General features: G+C 55.7%; 1 protein-coding gene across 1 annotated transcript; it reads left to right on the forward strand.

The window, feature by feature from the left end:
• Positions 1–2,564: 2,564 nt before the first annotated feature.
• DMBX1 (diencephalon/mesencephalon homeobox 1) lies at positions 2,565–7,378 on the forward strand. The gene is given in 6 exon segments (XM_006087269.1): positions 2,565–2,727; positions 5,375–5,553; positions 5,835–6,183; positions 6,924–7,105; positions 7,107–7,140; positions 7,143–7,378. Coding segments are annotated over 6 exon segments (1,134 nt in total). The 5' UTR covers positions 2,565–2,573.
• Positions 7,379–13,999: the final 6,621 nt, after the last annotated feature.

A 13,999-nucleotide genomic window follows, 5' to 3' on the forward strand; every position in this document is an offset into this window, starting at 1 on the left:
TCTGGGGCTTCATCGCAATGCTCTGAAGAAGAGCGGCTCCTGGTCAAACTCGGGTTCCTGAGCGCTCAGTGTGGTCTCCCTGGCACTGAGGTCTGAGTGCTCCTCTGATGGTGGAGGCCCTACTGATCTGGGTGCCTGCTCCGAGGACAGGGAACGGCCTTTCTGTTCTCAGTAGAGTGAGCTTGAGGTCCCACACTCTGCTCCTGGTGCGGAGCACACCAAACCCTCTGACTCTAGTAACCCTCCCAGCATTGGAGAATAGGGCTGGGTTGTAGGATTAGAGCCGTGCATTGGAAAGTGCCTCCAAGCCTAGGTGGCTGCCACATGCCTGGAATCCCCCGTTTTTTTCTTGCTGTCCACACTCGTACCTAGCTGTTCATGCCTCAGGGCCTTTGTCCTTGTTGTTCCTTCCGCCTGGAAAGCCTTTCCCCCAGAGCTGCTCATGGCTTACCTCAAATATCAGCGAGCCCTTTCCTGACCATATATCCTAAAATAATCTTTTTCTTTTTAATCCTCACTTGAGGATATGTTTATTAATTTTAGAGAGAGGAAGGGAGAGAGAGAGAGAGAGGGAAACATCGATGTGAGAGAGAAATATCGATTGGCTGCCTCTCTCACACACCCTGACTGGGTACCAATCCCACAACCTAGGTATGTGCCCTGACCCGGAATAGAACGCACAGCCTTTTTGGTGTATGGGGACGATGCACCAACCCACTGAGCCACCCGCCTTGGGCTTGCCTTTTCTTTTTGTTATTCTCCTCCTCTGCCTTATTTTTCTTCAGAGCACTATTCCAGGCTGACATTACTACACATATTTATTTGTTGTTATATAGCCCCCCTCCCTTGGAATGTAAATTCCACAAAGGCAGGGGCTTTGGTACTTATTAGATGGCTGCTTAATAACTATTTGTTGAAGGAACATGTGTAATATGTGAATGTGTGTACGTGTGTGATGTTTGTGTGTAGATATATCTGCTGCACAGATAGATGTCTCTGAGAATGTCTGTGTGCGGCACTGTGGGGATAATGACATTGAATGTGTGACTTGCTGAGTTCGTGTGTGAATGACTGTTTCTGTGAATGCCTTTCGAAGAATATCTGTGTATGTGTGATTGCGCATGAAACGTGTGTGTGCTTGTCTGTGTGTGTTTGCGCACGCATGCTGCAGATGCTTGGTTCTGGATAGCCTGTGTCTATTTCAGTGAGGGTGGGGAGCTGGGACACCTGGCTTCATTCTTCCTCTTATCAAATGGACCTTCCATTGCCTCAACCTTTCCTTCTTCCACCACACACTCCAGAAACAGGAAACATCTTTGTGCCTTTGGGAGTCTACAAACATTGGGCCCTATTCCAAAGATGACATTTTACTATTAGACCGACGCAGGGTGGGTGCTCAGATGAGGACTGTGAGGGTCTGGAGGAGACCAGGGCTGAGGGGACCTTGGCAGCCTCATGTTGATCTGAACCATCTCGGTAGGAGGCATGTGTTCTCTGATGAACTGGCCACTAAAGAATGAGGTTGAAGCAATGGGGGTGGGGCAGGCCCCAAATTGACTGTGTGATCTTGACGTGTCACTGCTCATTTTTTAAGCCTCTGTAGATTCATCTGTAAATGGGGTTCATTGTTCTTGGTTTGCTTGCTTCTTGGGACTATGGTGAGAACAGAGGGAGGTAATAGTAGTGAATGTATTATATATAACAGTCATAACAATAGTGTTCTTATGTAACACATTAGGGTTACATCAGAGCAAATGCCTCAGGGTCCCCAATTCAGCTCTGGACTTGGCCCCATGTAGGCCTCAGTGAATGTTTGTTGAATGAATCGATGAATGTTCAAATGAGTAAGTGCCTAGATGGGTAAGGGGGAAGTGACTGCATAAAACAGCAAATGGGTTAACAAATCACAATGAGTCCCATTTCTGAGCACATCCTGCGTGCCAGGCCCTATTGTAAAAGCTTCTCTTAATCTTTGTAACAACCCCATGAGATAAATATGTTATTAGCCCCATTTTGCAGATGGAGGAACTGATGGTCAGAGAAGTTAAGTGACTTAAATGAGATTCCAGGCCATGGAGTCTGACTCCAGTGCCTAGAGCAGGGGTGGGCAAACTTTTTGACTTGAGGGCCACAATGGGTTCTTAAACTGGACCAGAAGGCCGGAACAAAAGCATGGATGGAGTGTTTGTGTGAACTAATATAAATTCAAAGTAAACATCATTACATAAAAGGGTATGGTCTTTTTTTTTTTTTTTTTAGTTTTATTCATTTCAAATGGGCCGGATCCGGCCCGCGGGCCGTAGTTTGCCCACAGCTGGCCTAGAGCATTAAACCCTGCGCAAGCCCTGCTGAGTAAATCAATGAATGAATGGGCGAATGAAGAAATAAGTACAGGAACTCTCACACTCTTAGTTGTCGGCAAGATGTGCCACTTTATGATGGGTGGCAGAACCTCTTGGGGGTGATGTGGGCGTCCAAGGTCTGGGCTGGGGGTTGTGTCTCTCCCAGAGTAGTATGTGACACCCTGCCTCATGTCACCTCTCCCTCTTCCCTGTCTGCAGGCACATGCCGCGATGCAGCACTACGGGGTGAATGGCTACTCACTGCATGCCATGAACTCACTCAGTGCCATGTACAACCTGCACCAGCAGGCAGCCCAGCAGGCCCAGCACGCCCCGGACTACCGGCCATCAGTGCATGCACTTACACTGGCTGAACGCCTGGCTGGTAAGAGCTGTGGGGATGGGACTAGGAAGGTTGGGAGCGGAGGAGAGGTCTAGTGGAGGAGACTCTGGAAGGCAGAGATAGAAGGGAGGGCGCACTGGGAAGGTTTCCTCTGGGAAGTTCGAGAAGATCCAGGTCACTTAGCAATAGAGAGGGATGTCGATTCAAAATCTAGGTGAGGCTGACCAGAGCACCCCTCGGTGTGGTTGCCAGCACTGTGCTGGGCGCTGGAGCGGCCCTATGCCTTCAAATTCCCTTAACAACCCTGAGAGGGAGTCATTAGCCTATCTCACAGATGAAGAGACTTCGGTAGGAGGGTAAGGGACTAGCCCAGAACTTTACAGCCAGGAAGTAGCTGGAGTGCCCAGGGGAGGGAGGAGATTTCAGGCGCACGAAGTCATATAAATATGAGGGCTCTCATGTGTCATATACCCATGTGCCAGGCACTGTGTGAGGCCTCCCCCCCCCCCCGCCCCCTGCATCAAGCTATCCAGTCCTGATAAGGAGAGGTTATTATATCCATTTTATGGACAAGGAAACTGAGGCTCATACAGGTTACATTTAGGCAGAGGTGAGGCAGAGGGTTGGAACATAACATAGGGCTAAAATTATGGGCTTTGAAGTCACAGACTTGCAGTCATTGCAAGGTCTGCCCACTCACCTGTCTTTTCTGAGCCTCAGTTTCCCCTTTGTAAACAGGGGGCAATGGTAGTGATCACCCGTAGGATGTTTGGGAAGTTATTTGAGATAACTTATGCAAAATATTCAGTAAGTGCTCAGAGGTCATTATTACCCAAGTCCCAAGGTAAGTGCCCATGAAGGGCTACGGGTTGGTCCTCCCCCGACCCCAGCCCCTGGTTAAATTGATCATTGCCCTGTCCTGACAGCCTCTCAGTGGGCATGGAAGGATTTGATGGCACAGGCGGGGAGTGTGATTTACCGGGAGGTGATGTGACCCCCTTCCTATCCTAGGTCAAACCTTAAGGAGCTGTTGACCACACGTGGGCCCAGCCCTGTGCCAGGCAATGCTCAGAGGGCTTATGGGCACCCCTAAGGAGACCAGGTGCCTATTGACCCGTGAGATGGCATGGCAGGAGGAATGTGGCCAGGATCAAATGGTAGGGCTGCTCAGAGCAGTAAGACCAGCTGTGGTAGTCAGGGAAGGCTTCCTAGAGGTCATGGGCAGGAGCCAGGCCTTAAAAGGTCAAGGAGCGGGGACTGGCATGAGCATAGGCACAGAAGTGGGACGGGGTATGAGGACCCTGCCTGCATAGAGGTGCGATCTTGGACCCTGTCAGGACCCAGAAAGGAGGAGTAGGGATAGAGGCTCACCTCTTCTGGGGAAGAGGGCACCGAGGAACTGGAGGATTCAGCACTCCCCCAATTCTTGAGCAAGAAGGATATGAGCTCCAGAGGGGCCTCTGTACGGAGGCCTGGGCTTCCAGCAGGAGGTTGCCTGGCCTCAAAGGCTGTGACCACCTGCCCCTTGTAGTCCCTGGAGCCAGAAACACGATACTGGGCTGTTGTTTCTCAAACAGGGCTTGGCTGACTGAGGGATCCCCACGCAGTCCCCTGCCCCAGGGTGACCAGCATGAGCTCAGGGCTCAGTCCAGGCTGGTATTAGTGTTGGTTTGGGGGTGGTTTCAGGGCTTCTTCTTTAAACTGAAGAAGGAGCAGCCCAAAGTCCGAGGCTTCCTGGACACCCAGTTGCCTCCTTCTTCCCCATCGAGAGTATTGTGGGTGACTCTCCAGTTCCTGGAGCTCAGGGCTGGCAACTCGGGTTACCTTCAGCGCAGGCAGGTGATGGGAGGCTGGGGAGAGAGGCTCCTGCCCATCCTCCCGCGATGAGTCAAGCAGAAGGGCTGGAGACTGGACACCAGCCCCAGGCGGACATCTATCCTGGGTGGTTTCCTTAAATCAATAGCGCACCCTCCCCTGTCTCCCCTCCAAGCCTGCAGTGGTTAGGACCTGGTCTCTGTCCTTTCCTCCTCGGGAAACAGCCAAAAGGGTCAACACTGTGCCCTCAGGGCCCTGCCAGAGGCCAGGCTTTCTCTGGCTGAGACATCAGACCCCACCTTCAGAGACTCATAGGCCAGCTGGAACGATGGGGTTCATACCAGCAGAGATGGAGTCCAGGGCCAGCGAATACTGTCTACCCAGCAGACCGCTCCCATTCAGACCTCGCAGAAAAGGCCCAGCTCACAGCCGGACTTCTCCTGGTCAGGGGCCAGGGTTCTGTTGGTATTCAGACTCTAAGGGTCATAGGATACCATAGGACATTAGAAACTTGGTGACATGGACTCACAGATCATTAGCATCATGTAGATTCAGGATATTATACCCAAAGTATCCTGGGACTTAATGGATCTTAGGGCAAGGCCCACCCACCACCTCAATCACATTCCTGAAGGCTATTCATGGAGATGAGTTAGACCTCGGTGGACCTGATAGTGAATGATGGGTGGTACAACCTTGAAAACCCAGCCCTATGGAGAGGGGAGGGGTGATTTCCACGAGGAAAGGGCCAGGGTTCAGCGCTGGCAGGAGCCCGGGTGTCTGCAGTGGGTCAGAGCAGGGTAGGACTTAACACCTATTTCCCATAATTAAATGGGCCCCCTCTCCTTGTCCTCCAACGGCTGTACATTTCAAGACATCATCTTGGAGGCCCGTTATGGCTCCCAGCACCGCAAACAGCGTCGCAGTCGCACGGCATTCACTGCTCAGCAGCTCGAGGCCCTGGAGAAGACCTTCCAGAAGACTCACTACCCGGATGTGGTGATGCGTGAGAGGCTGGCCATGTGCACCAACCTGCCTGAGGCCCGGGTGCAGGTAGGGCCCCGCTCCTTTAACTAGACCTTGCAGACAAGCACCAGCCCATCAGCCTGGCTTCCCATTGCCTAGGAGCCAGCAGTTCAGCCCTCAGTGCCAAAGCGTACCTGCTGTCTCTGTGAACACCTTCGGTGACAGCGGGGAGTTTTAGAAGGGAACTGAGGGGATGTGTTTCCTAGTGGGGCAGGGGCAATATTGTCATGCACATCTCTGCCCAGGGCACCCACTCCACAACTCGCCTTCATCCCTCCCCCTCCTCTGGCTCCTCTCCCTGCCCCCAGGTGTGGTTCAAGAACCGCAGGGCCAAGTTCCGGAAGAAGCAGCGCAGCTTGCAGAAAGAGCAGCTCCAGAAGCAGAAAGAGGCCGAGGGCTCCCACGGGGAAGGCAAGGCTGAGGCCCCAACCCCAGACAGCCAGCTGGAGACCGAGCAGCCCCCCAGCCTGCCCACCGGCGACCCCCCTGCTGAGATGCACCTGAGCCTGTCTGAGCAGTCGGCCAGTGAGTCAGCCCCTGAGGACCAGCCAGACCGGGAGGAGGACCCCCGGGCAGGGGTCGAGGATCCCAAAACTGAGAAGAGCTCCGGGGCTGACAGCAAGGCGCTGGCCTGCAAGAGGGGCAGCCCCAAGGCAGGTGAGGCTGGAGGCGCTGTGCGTGGGCAGGGCCCCCAGGGAGAACCGCCTGGCCCAGCCAGACGGGGGCCTGGGTGAACGGGGTGGGTCAGAGCAGGGGGTAGTCAGCCTTCATCACAATGCACTTGGGCCTATGCCAGGGGTCACTCTTTAGTTGCTGAACCCTGGGAAGGTCTTGGAGATTCAGGGGGAGGGGCTGGGTGGCAAGGGAGGGGTACTTGGGGGAACTCAGGGCAAAAGCTCTTTGTCAACCATTCTGGAGACATTCCTGTATTTTAACAACCAGTATAGATGTACCTGTGCATATTGGGTGAGTGCCATATTGGTACCTGAGATTCCCACAGGCAGCAGAGGGTTGGAGCCGTGGTTTTGAAGAAACAGAGCTCTGGCAGGAGGCGTATCTCAGGCACAGGCAGGGAGGGATGGGGCTGTGAGCTGAGAGCTAGAGGGAGCCACTGACAGGCGAGGGGAAGCGGGTGATGGCCCTTGAAAAGAAAAGGACTCTCCCCAAGAAACCACACGTGGGAGCCCTGGCAGGGTCCCTGGGGCTCCCTCAGGAAGCCTGGGCACCCGCCTCTCAGGATGCTGAGGGATGCTTCAGGGGGTGTCCTGGCTGACACGGGTGAATATGGTTTCAACCAAAGCCTGTTTTGCCATCAGTGCCAAGGGGTTGGGAAAGCTAGGGAGCCCCTCCTGGAAGGCCAGCACCCTTGTCCTGAGTCCTTGGTTCTCTACTTGCAGATTCCCCAGGCGGCCTGGCCCTGGCTCCGGCAGCTCCGGGGGGCAGCCTCCTGGGCCCCTCCCACTCTTACTCCTCATCCCCCCTGAGCCTCTTCCGTCTGCAGGAGCAATTCCGTCAGCACATGGCGGCCACCAACAACCTGGTACACTACTCATCCTTCGAAGTAGGGGGCCCGGGCCCCTGCTGCTGCCGCAGCTGCTGCGGCCGCCGTGCCCTACCTGGCGTCAACATGGCCCCCCTGGGCTCACTGCACTGCCAGTCATACTACCAGTCCCTGTCAGCAGCCGCTGCTGCCCATCAGGGCGTGTGGGGGTCCCCGCTGCTGCCCGCGCCCCCAGCAGGCCTGGCACCTGCCTCGGCTGCCCTGAACAGTAAAACCACGAGCATCGAGAACCTGCGGCTTCGGGCCAAGCAGCATGCAGCCTCCCTGGGACTCGATACCCTGCCCAACTGACTGCTGGCCTCCAGCCCAGCCAGGGGTCTTGGGTGCCCCCCTCCCAGCCCCAGGGTTATCCCCAGATGGCTCTCAAGGAGTTAGTTCAATGAGCCCGGGGGTCCTGGCTCGGGAATCCTGCTCCCTGCCCCCCTCCCCCAGAGTCCTAGCCCCAGGTGAAGCCACACTCACACACCCTCTGCATGGCCCCGCTTGGATCCCAGGAGGCTCCGTGGGAGGAGGTGAGAAGCTGGGGTGCCCCAGCTTTGCTGGGGGAGTGAGAGGCTCTCACTGGCTAGAGCCCCACCTTAGTGTTGCCTCCTCCCTTCCCCCCCTCCCATGCCTTCTGCCCCCTAGTAAGTTGATGTGTGGAATGTGAGATATAAATATAAATATATAAAACTATATTTTCAGGCACTTGCCTGCCCCAGGCCCCCCGCCCCTCTTCTCAGCCGCCTTTGCCTCCACCTACAGCTCCTGTTCTCACTCCAGCTTTCCCTTCTCTCTGTCTCCTTCCCTGACCTCCTCTCCCTGCCTGTCCTGTTCCTGCGGCCTCTCCTCCCGCCTCAGTCCTCCCCACTCTGCACCTTTCCCCCACGGCTCTTAGCCCCACCCCCTCTTTCTTTCCTTGGTGCGGGCTGTGCTGGCATCCTCAATCCCCAGGCCGTTTTGTTTGGGGTTGTGGCTTTTTAGTTGTAGTGATGTTGCTTCTCCTCTGCTCCTTCCCTGCCTGCCTGTCTCCTCCCCCACAGCACCCTCTCAGGGCAGCTGGAGGCGATCAGGCCCCAGCTAGAGACCCTGTAGCCACTCCCCTCCCCCCTTCCCCACCCCCTGCCTGGCATCTAGAAGGGTGGGGCGCCATGTTCTCCTTCCTCTCTTTTCTCAGCTGTGAGGCCCATTCCTAAGATTGAGACAGAGGGGAGTGGAGGCAGGAATCAGGCTGGGGTGGGCATCAAGCCCTCCGGACAGGCCTGCTGCCCCTGCTCATCCAGGACTGCCCACGAGGCTCTAGACCTCTCTGGTGAGAGGGAAGGGGTGCTCTCAGAGAGAGGAGGTGCCCCTCTGCACACCCTCGCCTCCAGGCTCAGCAGTTAGTGTCCATTGCAGGGGTGCGTCTGAGCCAGGAGGGAAGGTTGGACTCTAGCTCCTGATCACAGTGCGTGCAAGCCACACAGCATCAGGTCTCTGGCTTCTATGGCGTCCTGTCCCAGAGTGGATCGCTGAAGTAAGGGCTTCTTTCAGCTAGTCCTTGATGTGTTCCCATTTATGACCGGGAACCCTGCTCAGCAAGCTCCCTTTCAAAGCAACGTGACCTTGGCCAGCCCATAGCCTCTCAGGGCCCGTGTCCTCATCTGGCTTCGATGGGCTGTGCTGTCTTGTCCAGCTCCACTAGTCTGCACGTCTGTGCTCAGAAGTTTTTAGTGACACTCACAACAACCACAACACAGCTCTCAAAAGCACAATGTATGAATTCGAGAATTACAGTTGCCTTGCTGTGGAGCAATGGGTGTTGTATGCACAAGCCTCTCCGGTGGGCACAGCCACGGTCTCTGGGCCTCAGTTTCCCAATATGTATTGTGGGTTCCTTCAAGTGGAGACAATCTGGATTTGATTCTGCTTTTCTTGAGTTCCAGTGCCGGCCTCTGTGGTCACCCCATCTCCATGCCTTCACAGGGTCTGGGGCTCAGGGCAGGGGGAGGGGCTGGCTTGCACAGATTCTCGGTCATGAAAGCAGCCAAAGAGCAAGAGGAGAGCGCGCTAAGGGTCTCCTACGGGATCGGAGGGTATGGGGTTGGGGTGGCCCACCGCCACTGGGGACTGAACCCCAACCCTCTACCCACTGAACCCTCCACCCCCTGCTTAGAAAAGTTGCGTCTGAAATTCCTAAGGCTTGTCTCCTCTCCCAGTGAAAGAAGGCGGGGGATCTATTGGTGTTTTGGTAGGATTGGTCTGCAGAACAGTTGATGTCCATCATCCTTGGGGGTCTGGCTGAGGCAGATGGAAAAGTCTTTAAATGGGGAGAGGTAGGAGGGGAGTGAGGGGGATGGTAGCCTGGGCCAGGAAAGCTGTTTGAACAAAACAATGGAGTGAGACCAAGTAGACAACAGGGAAGGCGTGGCTGGCTTTAGGAGAGGTGGGGCTCAGGCCCTTGGATCCAGACTAGAGTCCTCACCTCCAAAGCAGGTGAGGATTTCTGAACAGGGGATCAGATGAAGCAGGATCTGGAATTTGGAAGGTGAATCCAACAGGAGCACCAGAGCAGGAGACAGGGGGACAGGAGGGTGGCAGAGACTCCAGGAGACAGGAGGAATTTTTGGTTCGTCTTCTGGAATCAGCTCCAGTAAGATCTGTTTCTGAACCGAACAAAATCTTACCTGGACCAGGCCTGGGGACTGAAGCTTTTTGCCTGTCCCTGGATGCAAATGACTGTCACTGGGCCTTGGAATCCAACAGCTCTAAGCATCACCTCCTCCAGGCAGCCTCCCCTGACCTCCAAGGGACAAGTCTACCCAAGGGTCATGTTCTGTCCTGAATGGAGCCAGGCCCACCTAAGGCTCAGCTCAGCTTCCCTCAGATGGTTGTCAACACTCCCTCATTCAACTGAACCAATTGTACCAGCCCAGAGAAGGCAGGGAAGTGTATGTGGTACCTGGGCCTGGGCAGATCGCTACCTAGTTTGGGGGGCCAGCCTCAGTTACTGAAAGCAGCTGGAGAGCAAGAGGAGAGAGCACCAAGGGTCTCCCACGGGATCAGAGGGTATGGGCTTGGGGTGGCCCCCCACCACTGGGGCCTGACGCTGAATTGTCTGGGTCACCCTGATGCTGGAGCTCTGACCGTCCCTCCCAGGAAAGCCTCATTCCTCACCTCTCCCTTCTATTCGAGGTCTCCATTCCTCTGCTTCCTCACTTCCCCAGAGCATGGTCCAGAGGGGCCTGGACCCCCAACCCCGACTCCACAGCTGGCAGGCTATACAGACTGCTTTCTAAACCAGCTGTTTTGTGACCATTTGTGCTTAGAGGTTGTGCCAGCCTGTGGCAAAAACACTGTGTGCCGTATTTATTTATTCTGTTAGTTGACAAAACAAGACTCAGACCCCCGCTCCCCGGCCCTGCCCCCTGCGTAGTGCAGCATGACACTCTATCCCGTGTATCAGTCTGTCTGTCTGACTTCCTGTGACGTTGTGACCTATTCTTTGTCCTACTTGGCTAATAAAAGAGAATCTGGCAGCACAACCTTTGGTCCAGGTTCATTCCCAGAGATGCCTGCAGTGGACTACGCAGTTGCTGTCTCGAGGTCTGTCACTGCCTGTCCAGCGCTGTGGCCGTGGGGGAGGGAGGCCTGCTTCACGGATTGGCCACTCCCGCATGGGCCTCAGAGCTCTCTCCTTGGCCCTTCCCAACTGGCAGCTGCTGTGTCACTCTGGAGTGGTCACCGGAACAGAGGGACAGGGTGGGAAGGGTTCCATCTACTCTGGGCTGCATGGATCTCACTCACCCAAGCACACGTGGCAGGGTGGCCAGGGGCACGGGCACCTGGGGGCTTCAGGGCAGCCTGGGGTGGGTCTATAGGATGGAGAGGGCGGGGGGTTCTGTGGGAAACACAAGTAAGCCAGGGCCAAAGGGGCATGTCAGGAAGGCACAGCTGGATCTAAGGCAGAGCTGTTCTCCAGTGGGACAGGCAGCCTCTGGAGGGAGCGTTTGGACTTCAAGGATGAGCAAGCAGAGGATGAAGGGGTTTCTGCTATGGGAGGCAGCATGGAGTCCAGATTCATGAAGGACCCTCCAGGGCAGGGTGAGGGTCTGTGTGTGTGTGATTACAGCCTATACATCTATATGTACACGTGAGAGCCCGTGTCTGCTTGCATTTGTGTGTGTATGTGCTTATGCACGAGCAAGAGAGAGGGGGAGAGTGCGAGACTGTACAGATAGGCAGTAACTGCAGGAAAAGGTACAACCAAGAAATCCTTTTTGTGAAATCTCAGTCCCTTTCTCATTTCAAGGAAAAGATGACAGGCGATCACTTCTGCTCGCCAGGTTCCAGCGTGTGCACAGGGCCTCTGTGCCGGCTCCAGGCTGGGGTTTGGGAGGGGTGGCTGTCGCCTCTGGGGGTTTCCTGGTAGGAGAACCCGGCAGTCTGAGTAGTGTGCAGGGAGCTTCCCAGGGGCGGTGGCAGACCCCAGGAGACGCATTCCTCTCTCCCCAGTCGGGTTGAGGATTAGGGCGGGGAGCAGCCCCCTTCACCTGGCCGCCCCACCTCCCTGTCAGGGCTGACAGATCAAATGTCTGCCAAATCTCTCACCACTCCTGCTCCGCTCCCCGCAGGGACCTGCGCCACTGCGTGCCTCCTACATTCCTCAGCACCACGGCACACACCTTTCCTGGCATAGAGGGAGCCAGGTAACCCTGCAGTTCCAATTACTTATACGTACTCAGCACTTACTGAGCACCTGCTGTATGCCTGGCCCTGTGCTGGGTACATGGAAACAAGTAGGAAGAAACATGGTCCCTGCTCTCCAGACAGTTACAACACAGGGCAATTTGGGGTTCAAAAATAGAGAACTCTGGGAGTAGAGAAGAGGGGTCCCTTGCTCAGCCTGGGGAGGCCAGGAAGGCCCTTAAGGAGGGAGACTTTTGAGCTGAGTCCCACAGGTCCAGTGCTTGCCAGGAGGCAAGAGAGAAGGGTGTCCTGGGAGAAGCAGCGCACATGCAGTGCTACCGCACCTGTGGGCTGAGTGAGCTCTGAACCCTGGAGGGGCCCGTCTGGGTGGCCTCCAGGACGGTGGGGGGTCGTGTCAGGCCGAGGATGGAAAGGGAAGCTGCGAGCTTGGACTCAGGCGTGAGGGCCTGGGGGAGCACATTGGAAGCAATGGGGTGGTCAGACTTGCATCTTGGTAAATCCCACCCCCGTCCCATACCTTTGAGGTGTGGTGGTTCATGAAGAGGCAGAGATCAGAGAGGAGGCTCCCCGTCATGTCCTGGTGAGAGGAAGGTGGAGGAAGAGAGGTGAGGAGAAGGGCTCCCACTGATGAGAGATTTAGGAAGTAGAAGGACTGTGGTGACTACAGGCATGGGAGGGGCTGAGGGTGCCCCTGCGTCTCTGGCTTGGCAGCAGTGGACGGGACCATGGGCTGGGGTGAGTGTGGGGGGATGAGCCTGAGCGCAGGCTGGGCTTGTTTGCTGCATTTGAGGAGCCTTCAGTTTCTTGAAGGGAAGATGTTGGGGTGTCCTGGGTCAGCGCTGCTGACTTAGACTTGAATTTACCTAACAAGTACTTACAGAGCACTTCCTCTGTGCTTGGCACTTGACAGATATTAAGTCACTCTATCCCCACACAACCATGTGGTAGGTCCTACTATTAACCCCATTTTATAGATGACGGAACTGAGGTACAGAGTTTAGTAATATGCCCAACACCACACAGCTAGCGATGGGGGACCCACCGTATGAACTCGGCTCACCCAGAATCCATGCTCTTCACCTTGAGGGTGGTGAGCAGAGACGTGGCGAGGGAGCGCATCTGAATGAGATCACGGGGAAATGCTGAGGGTAGGACCTCAGGGAAAGAAGATTCTATTGTGGAGTTGGGACAAGTTATTTCGGGCAAATAACGGCCCCTCTGGCCCTCGGTTTCCTCTTCTGTTGAATGGGAATCACTAACTGTCCAGCCTCCCTGGGAGGCGCGGTGAGGCAGGGAGCAGGGCCTGGAGGAAGTGGAGGGCCGAGTGGCTGTGTGTCTGGCTTGCTGTGTGTGCTGACAGATGAGAAAGGCAGGGGGCTCTCTGGAACTTCCCCCGAATCCTCCTGTTCTCAATGTGGGCCTCCGTGTTCTGCAGTCCAGGGCTCTGGCTCCCAGAGGGGAAGGGGCACCCGTGAGAGGGTCCTTTAGGGCAGGGAGAGCCGGGCCCATCCCTCCCCCTTCTTTCCCACAGAGCGGCCCAGGGCTGGAAGTCTCATTCTCATTCTGCTCTCCCTTCTGGGAAAGCCGATTAGGAGGCAGCTTCCAGCCCGCCCCTCTGACAAGTTTGTCTGAACTTCCAACAAAGGCCCTCAGAGGGCTGCAGAGGGCGGCCCGGCCCTGGGGGGAACCTGACACCGCTGGCCCAGGATCACCCCAACCGCCTAGGCCTGGGCGGCAGCTCTCTGCTCTGACCACCCTACGTAGGCAGGAGTGTCTCTGAGGGGGACCTGACCCCACGAAGGCCTGGGCTGGGCCAGGGAGGGCTAGGGGACAGTATCACCTCACAACAGGGAAGGCAGCACAGGCCAGCACCCGTGTGTGTGTGTGTGTGTGTGTGTGTGTGTAGATATGCTTACAACCTCCCACATACTTCCACATACTCCCAATTACACACATATCCTTCCCCCCTCATAACCACACACGCTCACACCCATATCTTCTCTCTCGGACACATGGGACATGCTGACTTCTGCACTGGACCATACAATCTCAGGATGTCTGTTTGTCTGTCTCTCCTACTCATATGTTACTTCCATCTCCCCTACCCCCCCCCCCCCCCGCTCCCCGCATACAAGCCCTCACACACACAGACCATGGTCTGACACCTGGATGCTCCACATACATTCGCCGCATCCCCAAGATGTGCATTTTCCCCGCTTACACTCCAGACAGCACCACCCAACA

The sequence above is a fragment of the Myotis lucifugus genome, unplaced genomic scaffold (assembly GCF_000147115.1).
Source record: "Myotis lucifugus unplaced genomic scaffold, Myoluc2.0 scaffold_37, whole genome shotgun sequence".
In the NCBI taxonomy this organism is placed as follows: Eukaryota; Metazoa; Chordata; class Mammalia; order Chiroptera; family Vespertilionidae; genus Myotis; species Myotis lucifugus.